At 40.3% G+C, this 24,841-nt stretch overlaps 1 protein-coding gene across 4 annotated transcripts in view; it reads right to left on the bottom strand.

Annotated features, from left to right (window-relative positions):
* Glis3 (GLIS family zinc finger 3) overlaps positions 1-24,841 on the bottom strand; it is a 492,950-nt gene that overhangs the window by 38,813 nt on the left and 429,296 nt on the right. For all 4 annotated transcript variants that reach the window (XM_045157705.1, XM_045157712.1, XM_045157721.1 and 1 more), the window contains one exon: positions 7,352-7,523. In XM_045157705.1, the coding sequence (XP_045013640.1) occupies positions 7,352-7,523 (172 nt within the window). The remainder of the gene's footprint in view (positions 1-7,351; positions 7,524-24,841) is intronic.

Genomic DNA, 24,841 nt, shown 5'->3' with positions numbered 1-24,841 from the left:
CTAGTGGGATCATTCATAATGACTAGGTTGGTGAAAAGAAAATAAGCAGCATTACTAGTTATCCTACATCTGTATGAACAATTCCTGGAGTTAAACCAAAGGTAGCATTAGAAGACTCACCAGCTCCTTGATTACAAGTCCATTCCAAAGTCCAGTAGCCCAACTTACATGTGCCACCACAGGATAAATATGCCACTGTAGCCACACATGTTCATATTTTAGAAATTTACAAACTGATAGGGCCAAATGCCCTGGAATAAACATCAGGTCCAGGAGCTTTCCACAGGTTTAAGAAAAATATATTAGAAAATGTCTGCCAAAATTCTCTAAAACTCAAGCCTTTAATCTATATTTTCAAGGCAGGGATATTGATTTTTTTTTTTTTTGGCATCTGCACTACTCATAGCATTGACATTTGAAACAACTTTTTCCCTTGTTTATTAGCTTATGTTAGTTATATAAAATAATGGATTTAATTATGATATTTTCATATACATATATAATAGACTTTTATCACAATCATCCCATTACTGTCTTGTTCCCCTTCCTTTTCTCAAAGTCCCCCTTTACTTTCATGTCTTTTCTTTTTCAAATCTGGATTCCACATATGGGAGAAAGTATGAGATTCCTGTCTTTCTGGGTAAGCTTATTTCACTTAACAGAGGAAAAACTTTTATTGTATTCAGGAATTCTCAAGGGTATAAATTGTGTGTGTGTGTGTGTGTGTGTGTGTGTATACACATGGGCACACATATGTGCACAATGGGAGAGGCACAGATTTTGTGTCCTACCACTCGTTAATCTCAAGTATCTGTGGCTGTTAGGCAGCTAAGAAGAAACAGCCTTCCTCATGAAGTATACAATGATGCTAGCAACTTGCCCTCTAACAGAAATTGCTGCTGTGTAGTCTTTACCCACCTACACCTCCAGGTAGAACCCGCTGCTCTGGTGCTTACCCTCATGTTCACATAATTGCAAGAATCCTTGCTTTTCAGGATGATCAAGACTGACAAACTTCACTTTTCATCTGTGTTTATTTGTTGTCCTCTAGGTTAGAAATGTCTCTATACACATGACAAAGTTGTCTGATGTCTGTCAAAGATCCACTCAAAGTGATGCTCACTGAGTAAACTGCAACTATATGAGGACACACAGTTGTATTGACAACTCTTAGTCAAATTCAACTCTCTCCAACACAAAAGAGACAGCAGAGGCTAATTTAGTGCTGGTATAAGATTTCCAGCTGTTTGTCACTTTCTGACCTAGAGGTCATTTTCATTGTACATTAAAGAACTCTTCAAAGCATAAATGGGCAATACCAGTATAAGAAAAAGAAAAGCCTTAAATTTAAAGAATAAAAATTATCTTTTGTACTAGAAGGGGAGATGGCACCCACACCACAATGTTGTTCATTAGTCTGAGAGCTACAGAAAACAAACTTGGTCTGACTGAGGGCCAGTGGAACCAGTATTCCATTCTTTATCAGTTCTTCTGGAAGACATCAAATGGATTCTGAGTTGTTTGTGGGGGAGCAACAGGCACATTTGGAATGCATGCCAGGGTCAGCATAGTTCCCTCACTGGCCAAACACACAAGTTCTTGTCCTCAGGATAAAGCCCAAACAAGTCCCTTGATGTGATATGGTTACTCTCTCTCAGTTATACATGCAGCTCACCCTTGCATGCTCTCTTCCTTCCCTATGCTTGTGCACATGCTTACTGCTTATAGACTATTAGCCTTCAAGGAGCCATTTTCTTCTTCATTCCTTCTTCTGCAGCTGTGGGAGAACATGCTCTTGCTGCATGCCTCTCCAAAGCCCCTGCATCACCTTTCTTACACTTGATGCCATCACTGTCTGCTGATGTGGTTGTCTCCCATCAGACTGGATGCTCTAGGAGGCCAGGGTTCATGTGTCATGTTTACCACATTATTTCCAAAGTTCATCATATTCATGAATACTTCTCCAGAGAAAGAGTCAGTGAATAAAGAAAGCCCTACTGAAAGCACAGAATCTGATCAATTTTGTTATCTTATAGGACTCAGGATACATGTGCAAGTAGAAGACAAAAGTATCATGCTTATAGTATTTAAGCTCACGTGAAAACACCATAGGGAGCCCTAGAAATGGAGAGTTCCAAGCAAGGAATTTCTAATCAATGTGGTCTCTGTGTGTGATAAAGAGAGAGAGAAGAGAAAGAGGAGAGAAGAGAGAAAGAGACTGAATGTATGTGCCAGAGCAACTAGGTATTGTATCAAAAAATGCAGGGTATATAAGATGGTAGAAACATCAAGAATCAAAACTAGTACTCATACAACTTAAAAAAGCAAGGACCATTCCAGGATCCTCTCACTTAAACAGTATTAGTGGGCAATAGCTACCTTTTCCAAGACATTCCCCTCACTGATCTTGATCCTTTGTTAAACCTTCCTCCATACCATTGCATAACTCTGAGCAAGACACTCTGGAGCTTATGAAGAAAATTAAGGCTTCTTTTTATTTATTTACTTATGATTTTTTGAGGCAAGGTTTCACACTAGCCTGAGATGACCTGGAACTCACTCATTAGCCCTAGATTGGCCTCAAACCTGGTGATCCTCCTACCTCAGTCTCCCAAGTGCTGACATTAAAGGCATGTGCCACCACACCCAGCTTCTGTCCTCTAAAAACAAAGGTCCCAGCTGTGTTTCAAATGGTAAATCTATAAAACAGATCATAGATTTGAAACAGGAACCACGAGTTTCAACAATGGAATCTCTCTGAGCTGTGACAGGCAGAAGAGGTTTTCAAGGTTGATAATTAAGCTGAATACTGAAGGCTGGGTAACATCTAGTCATGGATAAGGAAAGAATTAGACATGAAGTATGACTTAAGGAATAAAACAAGCAAACTAGTTGAAAGAAACAAGCAGACTGGCTTGAGTAGACCTCGAAAGCTTGAACATTGCACAGCCATCAGTGAGAAGTGGTTCTTATATTTGACTCTTGGAATCCATGTGAGCAGTTTCTGATGATGAATGAAACAAATGGATAAGAACATGACACACATGAACATTATCTTTGGTCGCTGAAAGGCACACAAAGACCTCACATATATCCAAGTGCCTAGAACTAGAGCAATGACATATCTGAAGTAATTCATTATGAGTAAACCCTTCAGTATGGACCCAAGGAATTGGCATTACTTATTTGGTAAAGGTGGTTTGAGTAGTTTCTCCACAACATTTTTCTCCATGATATTTTCTGGTATAAATACATGTGCCTGATTGCATACTCTGACAAGAGACTCCTCCCTGGCCCTCTTCCTTCCTCGTAGTTAGGGCTTGGGAAAGCATTTATGAGCCCCTCCACTGTGGGGCAGTCCACAGTTCTGCATTGTTTCTGTCTCTGGTACAGCAGAGTACACCTTCAGAAGGAAAGGGAAACAGCTGACATTCTCTATCAAGATGAGTGACACAAACCCAGCTGGTATTGCCATTTCACAAAGGGACTCCTATAAATATATATTTTTTTTATGTTGCTGGTCCAACAGATATAACATGAAGCCAAAGGAATTGACATCTCCAAAGACATGAGTTCCTCTCATAGAAGCCACTGTCATAAATGTCAAGTGCCACTGGCTCACTCAACATGACACAGTGAAGCACTATTTCCCACTATAAGTTCAGGGGATGTGGTGTGGTACTGCTAAAAATCGCTGAAATGATGTGCCTGAAATTCAGGTAATATTTATTTCCACATGAAAGCAGAACATCATCAAATTCACAGAACTCACTTTTATTTTATGCTGGTCAAGATCAAAGAACCTGATGCTGGATAGGTAGACATGGTGGCCCTTTTATGACTTCTGACAAGTGACTCAGCTCATTTTATTAGCATGCTAGAGCTAAGTAAATGATGAATCAATGCCCACAAAGCAGGAAAAGATTCCAGTGTCCCACTAAAAATCGCCAAGTGTGATAAACCTATTTCCGTTAAGGAAACTGCTGGAGTTTATACTGGGGAATTTCCTAGGCAAACAGAGGCAAAGATACATAAACCCCAAACGGAAGGTAAGCACACTTCCCATCGTGTTTTCATCCTGTCCCTAATGTAAACACTGTGAATAACTCAGGGCTGCTTCATGCCATCCTCTCCCCCTGAAAATCTGATCGGAAGAGATAATCCACCACTCTACACTTGCCTAGTCAGCTGGGCTGGCACTGGCTTGCACACACATCCTATGGGAAGGAACAAGGAAGCAATATAAAACTATAAAAGTGTAAATGGCCACTTCACTCATCCATCCACATAGAGTGTCCTCAGCTTCCCCTTCCATTTCCCGCTCCATGGTTATTTACATTATTGACCACTGGGATCACTGAACATCCTCCAGCTTCCAACCAAAATCCCTTAGCCACACCAAATGAGCTTATCTTTATATTAGCATCCATATAGGTGTAACTGCATGCCTGTGTTACACCATGGAACATGTTAGCACTTTACCTGCTTTGGGACATTTAATTCTAATTTCCCATGAGGTACAAAGCACATCTCTAAAAAGCTAAGGAACACCACAGTTCTCATGTGGTATTCCCAAGCCATAGAGTACTGTGCAAATACCAATGCCCTGAGTTCTTCAAAACCATGCCTGAAAGCTAGCATTAATAATAAAAAAAGACAAAAAAAGTTGGAGACTGAAAGAGACTGAAAGGCACTAAGAATTAAATGTGATATAATACTTATTTATAGCCTGGAATCATCAAACAGAAAGTATGTGCAAAACTAAAGAAATCTGAATATTAACTATTAGGTAACAGAAATTAAAATCCCAAGTCTAGTTATTATAGTAAGGATATGTAAGAATTTATCATTTTGAGATATCTACTGGAACACTTATGGATAGAATTCAATGATATCTGTAACTATCTACAATGGCTTAAACATAGCAGATTTGAAAGCAAATAAAGGAAAGAAGCAGAGACAGAAAGAGAGAGATAAGATGTTAATAATGCATGAATATGGGGAAATATACATGCATATTCACTGTGATATTCTTGGAAATTTTTTAAAAGAATTAAAAACACATTTTTTAATTCTAGAAATGTTTGAAATCTTTTCTTGTATGTATTCTGTCAAAAGATGTGCAGAATAAAGAAACATAATGATGGCTTTTTAACACTCTTCCTAAGGATGCGACAACAAACCAAAAGGAAATGCAGCAATGGAAGGGAAATTCTGCCCTATTCTGAGCTGCACTAACTTAGCAGACATGACTCTCCATCAGTTAGAATGAAATGAGATGATAGAAACCCAAATGACTGGCATTTAAAACCCAAGTGAAAACTATAAGAACACTAAGAGGAAAGAGCTCTTCTCAATGTTGGGTACTACATCAGATGCCTGGAAGGACGGAATTTTTGTCTCCTGTGACTAAACTGAATGGACTATTCCTGTTTGCAAGCCTTTGTTGACAGATTCTGTGGAGGAGGCTAACGAGTTGTCTCCAGTTTACCTGTACAACAGGGCTTTTCAAATGAGCCCGAGCTTCCGGTTCATATTTGCAACTGCCCATCACATATACCCACATGGATCATGTAGAATTACCTAAAACTGGGAAACTCAACCCAATGAAGTTCATTGTTCTTCTCTCCTTTCCCTCTACCCAGCAGCTCTTTTGCTCTAGTTGACATCATTCTTACACTTTAAATAATTGCTAATGCTCAATTTTGTAGAGGTAAAACTCAGAAATTAACTGGCTCCTCCCTTTTCCTTCTAGAAATTCTGCCACCACTAAAGCCCTTGAGTAAATGTGCTTACTCTTTTGCTTTACTTCAGTGCACCAAATTCCTTATAAGGAATCCTGAAACATCCTTGTCATTGTCACAGTTCAACGTCAAATTCCAATCTTATCCCCAGGTCCTTTTTCTCTAATGTCAATCTGATTGCATCTCTTAGCAAGGAGTCTAGAATATCTGTTTTCTGCTAATAGGTAAAGGGACCACTCCTCAGTGTAAAATTTGTTGTTCCACAGAAGCTAACTACTACTTGACTCCATTACCCACCATGTGCAGAATGGATGCTGCGTTCCTGAGGAACTCAGATCTCCTGTGCTTGCTGCCTGCCTTCTCCTACTGCCCATCTCACACACGTTCTGCTGTCTGTGGCGTTATTTCCCCTTAGTCATTGGAAGAAGCATTAGTCCTCTCTCAATGCCCAGAACCCTGCATGTAGGCTACATGAACACACATGATATGGGGGAACAAAAGTTTAAGCAGAGCAACCAACCCCAAGCCACTGAAGTCAGTAGAGAATTTAGAAGTGAAAATATAACCACATAGTCGTGTAACTTTTTTTTTTTTTTTTTTTTTTTGAGAGCGACAGACATAGAGAGAAAGACAGATGGAGGGAGAGAGAGAGAATGGGCGCGCCAGGGCTTCCAACCTCTGCAAACAAACTCCAGACGCGTGCGCCCCCTTGTGCATCTGGCTAACATGGGACCTGGGGAACCGAGCCTCGAACCGGGGTCCTTAGGCTTCACAGGCAAGCGCTTAACCGCTAAGCCATCTCTCCAGCCCTCGTGTAACTTTTTTCCACAGAATTTTTTTTATGAGGGTGAAAAAGTTTTTTTTTTTTGAACAGCTTCTTTCTGATCACTCATAAAAATCTTATGTTCCTCAACGTTCTACTCTAGTTTTGGAGGTGGTAGAACTTTTAAGAAGCAGGGTTCAGTGGAAAGAAGTTAGGTCACTGGAGTCATGCCTTTGAAAGAGATCTCAAGACTATAGACTTTTTTTCTCTGATTGCTTTCTGGCCACCAGGAGGTGAAAGAGGCCTCCTCCACTACACACTGCTGCCATGATATACTATGTCACTGTCGGCCCAAGCACCAGGGCCAAGTTGCTGTGGACTGCAATCTCTGACACCATGAACCAAAATAAATCATTTCCCTCTACATATTCACTCTTTCAAGTATTCTGTCACAGTAATGGAAAGCTGACCAGCACAAAAACTCACACTCCTGTCTACGTGACTACAGTACTCTTTACATGGAAAGTACTCCAACTTGCATACATACAACTTTAAAACTGAGTCCTTGAAACAGTTCAGAGAAGGGGGACTTTGATGTGTTTTTCTAGCTCTAACACATTACTTTATTTCCAATATCAGTTCATTTGTTTCCCCACAGAAAAATATAACAGGTAATGAGATATTTGGTCCACATGCTTTGTGTATGTTACTTTTAAAATGTCACCTCTGGGTAACTCAACCCACCAACAGATTATTAATAAGATTCAGCAACTGTCAGTGCTCTTCTCTGTAGAGGGAGGTTTGGCGGCAACACCTATTATGAGAGAGAGACAGATGGCCTTACCTCTCAGCGCCTGTGTCCACAGCTGTGAGTGGAGGTAACTGAGAAGAGGGGTTGTGGGGGCTCCCCTGTACATTATGTCCCGGAGAAGGGTGACTGACAGGATGTGGGGGTGGTGGCACGGCCCCAGCAGCTGTTCCGCTTCGGCTTGAATGATTGTTGGAGAAAATGGGAGCTGAAATCAAGAGAGAAGAAGCATAAGACTGTGCTCTGAAGGAGGCCCGCAGTTTTAAACACCCGAAGCAGACAGCAAGCATATTTAAGGGGCTTGTTTGTTTTTCTCTGGGTGGCTTACAGAGAACAGTTCTCCCCTTCTTTTCTGCACACAGCTTTTGTTTCTTTGGTGGAACAGAATCCCAAGGCCATGTGCCTGCCTTTGCTGCCTTCTGAGGAGCTCACACTCATTGCTCTAGGCTGACATTCATGGGCTGTCTCCTAAGCTCAGTGCGATGTGCCCTGCCAACTCCTTATCTGGACAGTGTATAATTAGTCGATCATGTGTTGTTTACATCAATGCAAAGGTTTCTATGTTCGTGCTTTTTAGTCAAGGAAGACAAGAGTCAGGTAACAGAATATTCAGTCAGCTGACTGGAAAGGGCATGTAAGAGGACTGCTGCCTTCTCTCACTGCTACAGCATGTCACTGTGGGTCACCCAGCCTCTCTCAGCCATCATGACTTCACTGTAGTGAGAACAGAGCTCCCCTGATCATAATCCTGACACAGGACCATATAGTCTTTTTACTGTATCTAAATGACACCAGGCATGCCTCTCGTAGTGTGATGAATAGTCTTGCTTTCATCTCATAGAAGTCCTCACTCAAGACCACCAAAGAAGAAAACAAGGGGTGGGTGCAAATTCATCTCCAAGATCTCATGCTACTATTGCCTGTCATGGTAGATTGTGGCTTAGAGCCCCAGTCACAGGACCAAGGTCAACTTTGAGAAATGTATGTGATCTCAAGCTCGCATATGTGTTCATTTAGATCCACTAACTGGTACAATGTCACAGGAGAACGTGGAGCTTGTCTCTTTCAGAGTCTATCAGAGAGGAGGGACCTGTGTCTGGGACCTTCTTAAGATATCTCATCAGGCCTCAATCAGGCACATCATTATGGACGCTCCTTCTCATTCCTGTTCACACACAGCTTGCTTGCTCTATGCCCATTTCTGCTCTTTTTGAACTTCCTCTCTTAATATCAAAGAAAAAAATGGACTTTTTTTCAAATTAAATAAGTCAGGTTCAGGATTAAGAACGAAAAGTCACATTATCAAAAAATTTGAGGGTTTAAAAGTTCAGGAAATTGTATTTTTAGACCAATACCACTTTCACCCTATCTCTCCAGGATAGAAGAAAGACCCCAGATGACCCAGCCCTCAAGAGCTTAATTCAATGGAATAAGAGTTCAAGTACTTAAAGGAGCAGCAGAATTACCATCTTCCCGCTCAAAACGCTACTGACAAGAGGTGTGATCTGACTTGAAGGGGTTATTTCTGGCAAATCAGCATACTGTCAGGTTGACTCCTATCCTCAGGAACCTGCATCCTTCAGCAGCCCTCAAGTCCTGAAGTGGTGGTGAGGCCAGGAAGTGATTACCAGTTCAAAAAGGCAGTGCTGAGCTTCTCTTGTATGTGTCAGCCTCTATAAAAGTTGCACATTTGCAAATTCACTAGAGTCACCTTATGAATCACTACCCTCATTATGCTCAGCTGGCTCGGAGAACCACAATTCTGCTTGGATTCCAAATAATAATTTGACCCAGGGGAGAGGCTGTTTGGATTGACTGTGGCAATAGTTTCAATATTGGTGTTTGTCAGCATGAAGCTTGGTGTTTTATATACTACTCCAAAAACTAATGGAATAATAAGAGGTCACATAGACACTGTGAAAACACAGCTATTCCCCATCACCACCACCACCACCACTGCTTTGTTAGCTCTCATTTATTTTGTTACAGTTGCTGAATGCACCCATCACATATTTTATCCTGGAGGTATTTTTGTTTGTATGAGTTTGTGTTTATCACAAGGGAAGACCTGCCCTTTCTGTTTACAACACAGTGAGAAGTAGGGAAACTTGGTGTGCACACACACTGTTTTTCTGAAAATACACTGTCTAAAGTAGCTACTTTAGCTGTACTTGGCATTAAATACAATGAAATAATCTGGGTAATGTGATACTGTTTAAAACCCACCACCCACTAAAAGTTAGGCATTTTTGAGGAACTACTCTTCCTCTCATTAATAGTTAAGACCATCTACTAGTCATGCATCCATCATGTATATCTTTCTATCCAACCATTATTTTTCCTTCTCATGTGGCTACTATGTAGTGGTGACTTTATCACATGGGGCTTATGTTCTTAAGGAAGCTGTAACTGAGTGATAGCAACATGTTTGTTATACACCAATCCTATCAAAATATCAAGGTTTTCTAATGTACAGCAATGTAGACTTTGACACATTTCCTTATCCGTGGCTCTAGACAAACCGAACAAGGGACCACACCTCAAATGTACTGTGATGGTTTATTATGCTGTTGCTGTGCCTTCTTCCTTGATTCATTTATCTTAATATGCTTTCTCATTTCTCTTTGGTTCTTCTTATTATTTTCTCTATTTTTCCTCATAATGCTGGGGATTAAACCCAGAGCCTTGTGTATTATTGAAACCCCACTCCATTCTCCTCTTAGAAGCCAAATATTCTTTTTTTTTTTTTTTTTTTTTTTTTTTTAATGGAGCAGCTACTGTGGACTACAGGACCAGAAACCTTTACTACCTGGAAGCTCACACCTATTTCCTACTGGTCAAGGGCTGCCCCAGGAAAGTGCTCATTCTCTCACACTTCTAAGAAGGTACATGCCCAAAAGTGAAGAAATGTTTTCATAGAGATCCAACCCCACAGCATAAAAAAAAAAAAAAAAAAAAAAAAAAATCGCAGGGCAGAAAGCCAGAAGTGTGTGGTGAAATTGAGGGAAGGCACTTCCAAGTTATGTGTGGTACAGCTGGCTGTCATCACAATGGCCAAAAGGAGTTGTTGGCAAAAAGGCAGGGTAGGGCATTCAAGATGGCTGACACAAGCCTGAAAGCAAAGGCTATGTCTTCCAACTGCTCTGATGTCAAGTACGTGTCTACACCCCTTTCCTCTACTGCTGCAGCTGATTGATGACAATGAAAAAGGCTGAGGTCCTCTGGCAGGGCCTCATGAGAAAGATAAAAAAAAAAAAAAAAGGAGGGCTGCATGGTTCAGCTTGAAGTCTGAATTTCAATGTATCCTGAATAGTTTCTTATGCCCTACATCCCTATGTCCCTCTATGTCCTATCAAATGGGAGGAGAATTATACAAAAAGCATAATTCTGGAGAGACTATAACCTAGTAGAGTCCTATAACCCAGCCTTCACAGAGCACTCTCTCTGCAGAGTGCAGTACATGACTGATACTTGTAGATATCACCTGTTACCAAAGTAATAACAAGAAATTTAGGGAAATGAGACATAGCATGGCTTTCCAACATTCAGTTAATCCCTATCCTACCTAGGCTTCCAATAATATGGACAATTCTTCAGAGTCGTTAGCTATGGCTGTAATACGAATGTCAGTGGCCTCTACCAAAGTCACATGTCTCAAAAATTGCCATTATGGTGCAGTAAATGTCCCTTCCATCTAACTGATTTCTAGAAATAGGTGACCATATCATGCTATACATCTAGGATACATACTTCCTAATGTACACCAGTCTTGGAACATTATTTTATTCTGTCACTCATATAAACACAATGTTCCAGCACTTACTCCAAATGAGGTACGTGCTAATCTTCATGAATGCTTTACGTCTAAATACCTGCTAACTTATCACAGACCTGCATGTTGTTATAACATCGGCTTACTGACAAATACGTGGGCTGTGCCAAAGGGATATTTAATTTTGGGAGGAAAATCTCCAAATAGAGTGCAACTGTAAGGCAATGCACAGAAGAAAAAAATTCCTTCTTGTATTTATTGCAAATGATTCTCTCTCAATTCAACCAATGAGGTATACAATGTGGCCTGTTGATCAAAGCCTAGGGAAAAGAATATAGGGCAATATTAACAAAACTGTTGTGATCAAATAAATCAGCACAGGCTGCCCCCAGGGGCAACCTTCATTGTCACTGTCACCTTGAGGGTCAGGACTGTGTCAGAGCTTGAAGGAGGCTTTTCAGTGAACTTCCAGACACAGCTGACGACTGGCAGCTAGAACAACTGATTAGGCACAGTGGAGGAGCATACTAGAAACCCTTATTGCTTTTGTGATTAAGAGATGGTGAACTCCCAGAGGAAATAAAACCTAGTCTTGTGATGAATATGTGAGCCTTGTCTGTAGCCGAGGGCCAGGAGCTTGCCTCTCCAATGCTGTGGCTTTTCTCTCTTTGGGGTCTGGCTTACAGCACTGACTTTGTTTCCATTAGAGGTAGTTGGAGGTACCTCTGCAATCTCTGTTGCTTTTACAGCCCATCCCATCAGCTAGCAGTGTGGCTGGCACCTTTAGCTAGCACATGTTAATTAAGGTTAATAGCCACTCTCCCAGTGTGTCCAAATGAAAACAAACAATCTATATTTCTACTGGATATGGGGCAGGGCACATTGGGGAGACTTCAGTTATGATGTATTTGCTGCAAGAATGAAAGGGCACAAGGAGTGTACGAGTGACCCCAGATAAAGATTATTTGCCCAAGATCTGGAGAAAGGTACCATAGGCATTATTGGGTGATTATTTCATCATTGCAGAAGGTGGGCATGAAGTTGTTCCCTGTCAGTCTGAAGTGTTTTTAAACCAACTAACATAGACAGGTTTGATGGTATAAGCCTGAAATTCCAGCTTCTAAGAAGGCCGAGGCAGTAGGGACTCCCCCTGCCTTAAGCAACTTAATGAGACTCTGTTTCAAAATAAAAGTTAGAGAGTATTGGGCATATATGTCAGTGTGGAAGCACTTGCTTAAGCATGTGCAAGACTCTAGGTTCAATCATTAGTAGCGCAAAAAAAAAAAAAAATCCAGAAATTATGTTTTCCTATTCAAAACCACATGGGCTGCTCACATAGTTTAAACTATCCAATAATTGGAAGGATTCATTGCAGTAAGGTGTGCATTCTGCTTCACGTGGTCTTGGACCGGGGTATGTTGAGATGCTGAATGTCTAATAATTCTCAGAGTTGTCCAGGTACCACAGGTTGCTTAGCAGGGGCTAGACCATGTCTCAGCTACATTTCAGCTGCTTCCTCCTTATAGTGGGAATACACACTTAATATTTACTGAGTACTTGTAGTGTGACATGTGAAAGTGTAAACATTTTCCTAGCTTACTGATGAGGAACTTGGAGCCTATTCTAGTTCCTGATTGAGTTACCTGCCCTTGTTCACTTAATGAGCAAAGAGCAAAGCTGAAATTCAAATCAGGAAGTGTCATTTCAGATCACATGCCTCTAACCACAACCCAGTATTGCCTCTCAAATGCAAGATGGATTCAAAATAAGGCGTAAGAGAGTGTCAATGAGCAACGGCACTTGCAAAAGCTGCTTGGACTAAGAGACACAGAGGCAGCTGTGACACAGACAGGATGCCAAAAGTATATCCCCACTTCTGTCTCTGCTCTTTCTCAACACTGATGAGAGAAATTTTCCAGCTCTGAAATTTAATTCAGACAAGAACTTAACTGAATTATTTGGTTTGAGAAACAAACAGCTGTTAAAAAATAAAATGTGCCTTTCCCAAATAAAGATTTCAGATGTACGTCAGAGGAATATTGATCCATGGTAGGAAAAGAAGGAGGGCCTGAGGGGATATTCATGAGCAATCATTTGTATGTACCCTTAACCACAACCAACACAAATGTCCTGGGCCAAAAAGCTACCTCTGGTCAATAATGCACTAAGAGATGTACTGTGCAGATCCAAAGCTACTGAGCTGTTTTGTAAATCTGCATTTGGATTTACTTATGGCTGCTGAAAAGCCCTTGCACAGATCTGGCTTGTTTTCATAGGAAAGGCATCAGTCTTATCCAAGAACTGTGACATTCACTTGTAACAAATGTCGGAGCTATGATGACTCTGAGAAAATGACATTAATTGCTTGGTGGCTAGACCATGGGACGACATCTAGGCTAACCACTCAACTCTTACCCAGAATCTCCAGAGTCAGTTCTGGAGAGGTGGCTTGGTAGCTAAAGGTGATTTATTGCAAAGCCTGCCAGCCTGGGCTTGTTTCCAGAGCACCCATGTGAAAAGCTGGATGTGAAGTGAAGCAGCATGGTCTGTGATCCCAGCATGCTTACAACAATTAGAGACAGAGCCAGTAGATTCTGAAGCACCCAGCCCAGACTCATTTGCAGCAGCACGAGACTCTGTTTCGAAGAAGGTGGAGCACAGACACTTCAAAGTTCTTCTATGAGCTCCGTCAGCACTGTGTCATGTGCACATGCACACACACACACACACACTGCAATCAATTAATCAATTGAAAAGAACTTGCAAGGTCAAGTCACAGAGTAATAAGTTAATCAAAGAAGTAAGGTAACATGAATTCTCATGTAGATATTAAGAGGTTGAGGATCATATGGATGGTAAGCTCAATCTTATCTATTATTCTCCCTGGAGGAGGAATTTGCATCTGGAAAGAATTCAAGAAGTCATTAAAACTGCAGTGGAAATTTTGTTTTTTCTGGGCCTCATCAGGAATTAGGCACTCAGTAGAGACAGTGTCAGGGTGGTTAGTAATAGAACAAACTGCGAGATATGAGTCAGCTGAACCTGAAATTGAAGATGGACAGTGATTATTAGCAAGGGGTTCTGGGTAAGTCATTTACCTTGAGTCTGTTCCTTCATCTTTAAAAGGATAATTCTTCACAGGATTGTGAGGAGAAGCATATATTTTAAAACCTCTTAGCACAATGTCTGAACTTTAGTCATGTGTTCATATTGTTGGTATTGTTTGGCTACTTATGCTATTGTAATTAATGTGATTTTTAATAAAATTAAAGAAACACAAGGCCATCTATTGCTCCAAAATGGTAAATGTCCGCTGAAGTATGGCTTATTATCTAAAAATCTAAATGATGCCGGGCGTGGTGGCGCACGCCTTTAATCCCAGCACTCGGGAGGCAGAGGTAGGAGGATCGCCGTGAGTTCGAGGCCACCCTGAGACTACATAGTGATTTCCAGGTCAGCCTGGACCAGAGTGAGACCCTACCTTGAAAAACCAAAAACAACAACAACAACAACAAAACCAAAAACAAATATCTAAATGGAAAAATGCATATAAACTATAGACACCTTTTCAAATGCAGGAGTTCTTACAACATGGTCAGCTTACAAAGAATCCTCCTAGGGTTAAAATCTTATATTTTATTTTGAAGGAGCAATGCATACCTTTGAGATACACCCCATAATGTGATTCGGTTTAAAAAATAACAAGTCATTTTCATGCATGACTGCACTTTGTTTAAGAACAAAAATGGGCTGGTTCCAAAATGTCAACACAATTGTCCTTCCTGAGGCTCAGTTTATCTTGAAGTATTCTTACATTTTCAACACTTCTTTCTATTTGTTTCTCTGAGAGCAGAAGTATCCATCCTAGGTTAACTTTTAGAATTCAAAGAAAGACTTCCCTCCAGACAATGAGGAAAATGATCAATATTTGGGGTGAGCATATGTCTGGCTCTCAATGGGGAAAGTATTCGTTGGATACTAGTACTGCCCTCTGTTCTTGGAAATTCACCTCAGAGCAATTTAACTGCACTGCCATTCAATGGGAAAATGCTCTCTTGACCTAAATTCATAAAACACAAAGAGTTTTGTAGCAAGGAAAATGCCCATCAGGGTCATTTGACAGGGAGTCTGTATTGGATACTCAAGTTAATTGGAGAATGAGAGAGACACCCCTGCTAATGACTTATTGCTGTGCAGGCAAGAAGAGCTGGTTTCCCTTCCTTTCCTTTCGCCTTCCTGCTTGGCATTCCCCCTTCTGCCTGTCCACCAAGAAAGGCACACCCACAGGTGTTAGGCAAAAGTAGGTTCTTAAGAGTTTGCACACTCATCCCTCCTCTGATCTTTCCCTTCTCCTTGCAGCATGAATAATTTTAACATTGCCAATCGCTAAAAATCTATTCTTTCTGTCTGTCTTTTTTTTTTTTCCTTCCCACTTTGCAGTGTGGAGTATCATTATCCAGCAGCCCTGATAAGAGGATAATGGAACAATCCCTTCTCAACCACATCAGGTGGCTGTCAAATGAAAATGACACCACCCGCACATCTTTGACATGCTACCCTCAGCTAATTGATGGCAAACAATGGCAACTGTCTCCCATGCTGTAAGACAAAGAAAACATCATATGATGGGAGAGCTATGTGGCAATGAAGAAACATGTGTCAGGGAGCCACTGGATTAAGGTAAGTGAGGGCACAGCTATGAAGAACATGCCTATTAGCTTTAGCTTAGGAGTGGTACTGTTCACTGGGGAGCAGAAGTAAATAAGGGAAAATGAGAATTTATTGATGTCTGGACAGTTGCATGAATATTCAGGTTCTCATACAAATAGATATTCCCCTATGAGCTCCAGACTTCCATGCAGGTGGCCCAATTACATTGCTAGCTCATGCAGCTGGATTTATAGCCAGGGAAGAAGTTATTAGTGTTTGGAAGAGGACACATGGTTACATGCCTTTCTGGAATATACTGCAAGGCAACTAGAAGATAATGGCTGATGTCATGCACATAAATGCCAATGGTTGCCACCAAACACTCTGAATACCAGGTGTAATTAATTTCTCATTCAGTAAAGCTCCTGAAGCATCTGTATTTCAGAACAAACACACTTTGTTCCTAGTCAAATGGCATCATTCTGGCAGTTCTCTCAAGTTTTTCGGGGCCAACGTTTCGCGCAGTCCTCTTGGATCTTTCCAGATAATGCATGTCACATCCAACCTCTCATCTCACACACCTTGCTCTCTTTCTTCCACCTCTCAGCCTTCCTAGTTATTCACTCTAAGACAGCTCATTACTTAGAAAGTCAGTAAAATAATGTACACAAGCAAGCCACTCATTTCCCCTTGGCCTGTACGTTATATTAAAACCCCCATTTCGGGCAGAATGGGAAAGCAGAAAGGAGGAAGAGAAGCCAAGCATGGCTGACTAACTCCTGAAGTACATTAAAAACAAAACAAAACAAAACAAAAACAAAAACTAAACTCCGCATATCTGTCTTTGGAAGTAAAATCCAATTTGGTAATTAAGTTTTAGTAATAAATATTAGGTTCCTTAAGTCCTTGTTATTCACTTCTTGGCAATGTCCTACCTCTACCACATTGACCTCAAAGGTGTGACACTACCTGCTTGGCTTCCACATGAAATCTGAAACCACTTCACAACCAAGGCTACTTGGAAACAGATTTACAGCATGGACAGCCAATCCAATTTTGAATGTTAGATTCTTTCAGCCAAATTCAGGGCTGATCTACCCACTCAGAACTCTCCCAGGAAACCCCTCTCTTTCCTTGATGTGCAAAGAGAGCAGCAGCGCCCCTGGGGTGGGCAGACTGTGGTGCAATGAGGACCCAAAGTCTGCAATTATCACTAGCCGGAGGCAAAAATTCATAGAAAATGAAGGTGGCTTTGTTGTGACTCCAGGGAATGCCCTTTCTTCCCGGTTTTTCACACCTTGTCCCCACAGTCCTCTATTTTGCCTTCAGGTGCTTATTGTCCCCTTTTAGTGCACTTGACTCTCCAGGCACTCATCTATACCTATGTGTTTGTGCTCATGTACATGTTTAAGAAATTTTGATTTCAACTTTTTCTCTCTCTCTAGAAAAGAAGGTTCAGCCTTCAGTGATACCAACCTCAAACTTACTTCTTGTGGAACCCAAGCATCTTCGCTGCTGGAATGTGACCAAATGAACCTCTAAAGTGTGATATACCGACGATTTGTCTTACTCTCCAGCATAACGTGCATGTCTAGACAAGGTCTAAATGTTAGGAAATTCTTTGGTACTCAAAGGTTTGAAACATTTTTCTCAGGCTGAGGGATGGCTCAGTTCTTAAAGGCACTCATTTGCTTGCAAAACCTGATAGTCTGGGTTCAATTCCCCAATACCTACTTTAAGGCAGATACACAAAGTGGCACATGAATCCGGAGTTTATTTGCAGTGGCAGGAGGCCCTGGCATACCCATTCTTTATCTCTCCCTCTCTTTCTCTCTCTCCTTCTCTCTCAAATAAATAAATAAATATTTTTTTTAAAGAAACATTTGTCTGTTTAGGTAAAGCAAAAGTAGGCAGAGTAAAGCCAAAACTGCTCCTGGGTTTCTCTACCAGCAACTCATCATACACAACACTCAGCTCCTCTTTGTTCTGGAAGCTTCTGGGTAAGAGGCATATCAGTCAGGGTTCATTTCTCAACATAGCCCAAGCAATCTCTGCCAATGTCCTTTTACAAGGGCATGACTTCAGCAATCATCCCATTTGAAGGTCTCTAATTCAGGGTTCCACAGAGCATCTCAGAAAGGACAAGGCGTCTTGAGCTGCTTGAGTTGCCTGTATTCCTTCAAGGGAGGCCTATATGCTCCCATCTCTTCTTACTACTTGGCCTCATAAGCTCTCTGTAGACCCATGGGGGAGTAGACTACTGAAACAAAACAGGTATCAATAGAACTAGCATGTATCATGTGACCTTAGCCCCTCTTATACTGCATTACCCTCTTTAATTAACTTATTTATTTCTCTTCATGGATTCCTTGATTTCATTTGATTATTAATGAATGCTCCCAATATATAAGTCTAAAGCAAGGTCAGAAAACCTTTTTTTAAAAGGGTCAGACAGTAAATATTTTAGATTTGCAGACTCGAGGTAATGCCCATAATTTTTTAAGCAACTATTATCATCCTAAGCCAGTAACTTATTTTGTTTGGTTTAGTTTTACATTTAAAAATCTTTAAACAATTTGTAGTTCTCAGGCCATACAAAAATGGGAGGGAGGCCAGATGTGGCTTGTGGGCTGCAATTTTCTGATCTCTTGTGTTAAAAAAAAAAAAAAATCACCTGTTGTATGTCAATTACTAAGAACTATCATGAAAAGACCAGGGAACTATTTTTAAAACATGAAAGTTAATTTTGAGGTAAGTAAATAATCAAGAACAATCTTCTAGGTACCTCAGACTGTATTTCGAGATAAATAAATGACAGGGCCCAGAGAAGGCTGTTTACACAATGACATTGGGAGGTACCAAGGGTATATCTCAACAATGCCAAAACAATGACTGTGTGAAATTACATCTGCTGGGGCACCAATCCAGTTTCTTCTCTCCTGCACCTGACTCACCTCATAGGTTCACTGTTCATTAAGTTCATTTTCAAGCCTATACAGCTAGTCTAACTCCCCTTATTGTCATGGAGACAGAGCAAAAGTCTGACTCACAGATCTGAAAACTGGCCTGAAGATGTGCAAAGTCCAAGGCCTCATCCTGACTTGGCTTCTTGGAAGGAATTCTTTATCTCAGGACATCAGTTACTGAATACGATACAGTAACACTCAGTATACAAGGAATGGCAGAAAAGGGTTGCAGTCTCTGTAACGGACATCACCTTATCTAACAAGTAATCCTCTATACTTTTAAGAAAAGAGGAGAAGGAAGGAAGGGAGGGGGGGAGGGAGGGAGGGAGGGAAAAGAAGGTAACATCCACTGATTATTGACAAGTTGCCAGTGAGTATACTGAACTATTATTTTATCTCATTTAATTCTACCAACAGCCCTCTGTAACCAGGATTCCTAACAAAATCTTATAGAAGAGAAGTAACTTCCCTAAACAAAATACCCAGAGGGTAGAATGGAGGTACAGGACTGGACTTCAGAGTTTCATCCACATTCTTTCTGTTATAGCACAGTATGTTAAAGCATGCACATGTGCATGTACACACAGACACACACACACACACACAAGTATTATTGACTTCTCAAATCCTATTAAGTATCACAACAACTTTGACCTTACCAGTTTGGGACCACTACCACCTAAGTGATGAGCTTTTGATTCCAATTTGTTTATCTTTAGAGACTGTCAGTAGATTCCTAAATTAAATTGCAATATGAACTTCTAGGCAAAGAATCAGAATTAAAACTTTAAACATTTCTTTTTTTAGTTTCTTTTATTCTACTGAGTGATGCTGATTAAGTTCTCAGTTTCTTTAGGCATTCACTTTTTCCTCATTTCTGAAATCAAAAACAACAAAAAATGAAAATGATAGGTAATTTGTGGCACCTGTTCTTTCTTTTTAAAACCTTAATATACATTTCCCTAGTATTTGGGTAAAGCAACAATAATTAGAACTAATAGATGCTGAGCACTTACTACGATTTAAGAACTCTTAATGGCATGAAGTCCAGCAATTGATCTCAGTAAGTAGAAAATTTGAGTTAGAGAAAAGGAAAGTGTTTCTACTTACAAGTATCATGTTTGAGTGAATACTGGTTGTACAGACAAGAGAGGTTGTACAAAACATGGTCAGTGATGACATCAGTATGACATAAAGAGACACAGAATATACTATTCATCCTGGATTCTTGTATAGATATAGGTTCCCTTGGTGTTAGTATCCTGCTTGATGGATCCTTGGACTTTCCTCTCTTGTTAGGAAATCTTCATGGATAATGCAATGATGCCTTCTTAATGAGGTATACCCATGCCTTAGAAATACTTATGCATACCTATAATCTCAAAAGTTAGGGGACAAAGGCAGGACAATTGCCACAAGTTTAGGACCAGATTGACATACACTGTGAGTTCCAGCCTGAAGAGTGAACTCTTCTCACTGGTTAAGAGTTTGTTCTGCTTTTCTTCGAATACTGACTAGCTTCTGTCACTGTTCATTGGAAATAACCTGTCCACATTCCCAAAGAAAAGGAAACAGTGACATAAACCTGTCCCTTCTTAGGTTGTGATTAGCTGTAAATAGAAACTCTAGGGTAATACTCTGACATCCAAAGCTGACACACGAAGCAAAAGCCATACATGAGCAGCCAAATTCCTGGAGACAGCCCAGTGAGAAGATCAGACCCTGGTTAGAACTATAGAAATGATCCCTAAAAGGATAGTCTTAGACCCCAGTTAGAAACAGCTTCACTTCAGGCTCTGACTTCAGAGTAATCAGTGTAGGTTGGGAAGACACTCAAAGATAGGCAGCACACATGAATGGGGCTGTTCAGTCTCTGAAGATACTGAGCAAGATGCTACACAACAGTCTCTAAGCTAGTACTATTGGTGAATGTGCAGAATATATTTCCCTATACTCAAAACTGCAAAATCATATACCATAAAGTATGAAAATGTATATGCAAGTTAATTCACCAATACCCTTCAACTTAGAATCCTGCTATTAATTTATTTCTTTATAGTGCATATACAGCTATACAAAGGGAATTTTCAGGATGGCCACAGGCACTGAAAACACGTTGTTCCTTTCCTTTCCTTTCCTTTCCACTCTTCAGATGAAAGAGATACAACTGCCTACTTCTTTCTTTCCTTGGAGGTTGCATTCAGTTGAAGTAGAAAGTCGGAACTTTGGAACCTGCATTGTTCCATAACTTCATAACCACAGAAGGTATTAGTATCTCAGTTCAGAAATTCTATCCTGAATTCGATGTTGCTATTCATCTGTTCCTTCAGGCCTCCTTGGGGTATACTGCCAAGTAGAGCCAACCTTCCCTTCTCACGTCTCATTTTGGTGCTGACTAATACTAGATGAAGGGAGAAAAGAAATAACATAAAGGTAATTAATATTTTCTCTAGTGGGAATAGAGCTCCAGTGGCCCAGCTTTACCACTTCCCTCTCTTCTTCAATAAGGTGTAGAACTGTTTTTGCTCTTCCATGAAAATATATTTACAGTTAAATTCGTGCATTATTATAAAACTGAGTAGTTCAGCTTAAGCTTGTATGAAAAACTAACATAACCAACATGAGTGTAAGGTAATGAGCAGATATGGGAAAACGAAACATCGAATTAAGCAGCATGTAACCACATACACAAGCACTAACATCAGCTTCATACATGCAAATGTGGCCCATGCTGGCTGGAAATCAACATTTGAATTTTCTTGATTACAGTGAGTATAAGCCCTCACTTTTAATCAAAACATTAGCAGCAGCATGATAACCTTGTGTGGCATGGTAAGCAGACTGCCCTTCCAGCAGGTTTCTGCAATGAGCAACAGAGGTCTCCAGGGTATAGCAAGGTCCTATTCTAACTCCCCTCTCAAAATTCAGACCATGAGTTGCTAGAAGTCACATTCCCACATTTTGTGATCAAAGTTACTGTGGTTTGCAAAGTGTGCTCCCTGGACTAACAGCACCCAGTGTCATCTGGGAACTTGTAAGAATTATTCAAATCTTTGGAACTCATTCAAAATTCAAGCAGAAAGAAACTCAAGAGTGGGGCAAGAAATGGGATGCTTACATGGTTGGCTATCTGCTGCTCTGGTGCACACCAAAAGATTGACCTACGTGTCAGGCAAGCAAAAGCTATAGCTTAAGGCTATTATAGGCCATGACAGGAGCTGGTGGGGCTTGCTTTTACTATCACTGATTCACCAGTCTCACTTGGAATTGCTCACTTTGCAATTGCTGTTCGAAAATGACATGGGTTTCTGATACCACTTTGAGGCACCATCAGAGGAGGCATTATAAACAACATCACTGTCAGATGTCTCCTTTACATATCTTCTTCAAACTTCCTTCTGTCCATCACCTATTCCAATGTGGTTCTGGTGGCTTCCTCCCCATTGTGAATTTTAAACAGCACTACTGAAGACAGTGCAAGAAATGAAACTGTTTTTTAAAATATTTTATTTTTTGTTTAAGAGAGAGATAAAGAGGGAGAGAGTCAGAGAGATGAGAGAGAGAGAGAGAGAGGGAGAGAGAGAATGGGCATGCCAGGGTCTCCAACCACTGCAAAGGAACTCCAGATGCATGTACCCCCTTGTGCATCTGGCTTATGTGGGTCCTAGCGTTTCAAACCGGGATCCTTTGGCTTTGCAGGCAAATGCCTTAACTGCTAAGCCATCTCTCCAGTTCAGAACTCTGTTTTTATATGTTCTATATATTTCTAAAGGCTTCATATAAATTGGTCTCTCTTGTCACAGCTCCCCTATAAAGTTCAATGCACTGGGAAATTTGTGTGTCAATTTAGAATTCTCTAATAGACCCCCAAAATTAACAATCACTTTCTGAAATAGACTCTATAAGGCACTTTTATAGAAAGTTATTTCTTATGTGTACAACCTTGCAAGCTGTCCAAAGACAGCAAATATATTCAATTTAAGAATGTAGAAATATATTAAAGCACATACCATAAAATTACAATAAAATTAAACACAATTTCATAAAGCATATTAAATCCTAAATAGATTTAATACAGTGCTATTTATTATAAAAACTGGTATTACTGTAAGAGGAAAGCTCTCATCTCCCAGTAATGAGGGTAGAGGGGAAGGAATCGCAATATGGGATTTCAAATAATTCCTGTTCTAAAAAGAAGTCTACTGTCCTTTTAGATTTATATACAATGTAGATTGTTTTTTAGAAAACCTCAAGTTACATTCAAAATTTGGGTAATTTAACAGATTCATAAGCCCTAAGCACAAGAATTGTTTTATAACCCAACAGAGTTATTACTAATAAAATTATTGACTATTTTTCTTGGTAGAGCTTCATTAGCACCTCAGTTGATGGGTAGTTTCTGTGGAACTCAAACATCTTGACCCTCTCAGCCTCAAACTGTCTAAAGCCTGTATTGTTTTAGAACACTTTTTTGCATGTGTATCTATCTACCAAGTAGGACTGGAGAACCAATGAGGGTAGAAACAAGCCCCATCTAGTCTGATGTGGGCTCTGATATCTTTAGACCCACTGATTCAGTAGTTCTGAGTGAGTATCAAGGACTTGAATTTCTACCAGATAATTCTAGCATATAACATTATGCCTTCATGATCTGAGCCACTGGTTTGCTAATTCAACATCTTATTGAATCCACAGTTACAGACTCGGGTTGAGGGGACAGTCTGTGGTCACACATGGGACAGATCATTTGTTGTAGTGGACCTTCTGCTGAGACCAGAGACTGGTCGACATGGTCTCATGTTCTAAGATATTTGACTCTCACAGAAATTAGGCTTTTCTAATTCATTAGCTCATTATAGGCACCCAACAGATTTATACTAGTACTAAAGCCCTGGAAATGGCATTCACATCCTGATCCATTGACTATAAAAATAGTGTCTCTCAGATCTCAGCTGAATTTCCAAGTTGGCCTCAGGTATTATTTGGGGCATAAGACTCTGAACAAAAGGGCAAAAAATATTAATAAACCATTGTGCATATATATATATATATATATATATATATATATATATATATATATATATATATATAATGTATTTGTGTGTGTGTGTGTGTGTGTGTGTGTGTGTGTGAGAGAGAGAGAGAGAGAGGGAGAGAATGGGCATGTCAGGGCCTCCAGCAACTGCAAACAAACTCCAGATACATGTGCCCCCTTGTGCATCTGACTTACATGGGTCCTGGAGAATCAAACCAAGGTCCTTTGACTTTATAGGCAAACTCCTTAACTGCTAGTGAACCATTCTTGAGGCTCATTTACCAATAATCTGTTAAATCATAACATTGCTCACTCAGCTCATAAGCAGGCCTGGGGAATCCAGGGCTTTTCCAAATAGTAAGAAAGTAAACACCTCAATTTTAAGTCTTACTCAGCATGTCCTCAAGTTTATTTGGCTGTTTTAACCTAGGACAGTTTTCTTCTGAAGAAATGACAGTCTTTCCAGGCAATCCAGTCCAAACAACCACCATCTTATCATTCTGAAAAGCTTACTTCAATAAGGGAAGTGACACACAAGATTTCTATGTATCAGAACTGACACCTTTCTTGCTCATCTCAAAGCCATACACCATCCCCTTCCTGGAGTCTTGTAAAAACATGGTCCACTACACGCTGAAAATACTTCAAAACTGGGACAGCTTCAGACAGTGACTCCTGAACCCTGCAGTTTCTGAGAGGTGATGGTGTTCAATGCCATATTTAACTGCTTCCTAACCAACACCCACACATGCTCAATGGGTTTCCATGGAAATACTCTTTTGTGCTAAACAGATTTACTAGCACTAAAAACTTTAAATAAACATCTTCTTGATTTTTGTATATTTTCTTGCTTTTGTACCACGGACTCTAAAGGAGGAATAAGATAGCACTACCCTTACCCCACAGTGTGGACCATGGAACTCAAGGTCCTCCACATGCTGGGCAAAGCCTATACCACTAAGACCCACGTTGACTCATCCACAAGTACTTATGCCATTTATTCAAGTCCCTAACCTTTGTCAAATTGCATTAACACTTCAGATTTTACATCTAATTAATTGAGGAACAAACAGTTCCTGTTACACCTTTGGCATTCCTCAGGG

This window comes from Jaculus jaculus, chromosome 1 (assembly GCF_020740685.1).
Source record: "Jaculus jaculus isolate mJacJac1 chromosome 1, mJacJac1.mat.Y.cur, whole genome shotgun sequence".
In the NCBI taxonomy this organism is placed as follows: Eukaryota; Metazoa; Chordata; class Mammalia; order Rodentia; family Dipodidae; genus Jaculus; species Jaculus jaculus.
The sequence above is the reverse complement of the archived record's forward strand: the minus strand, read 5'-3'. Positions and strand labels throughout refer to the sequence as shown.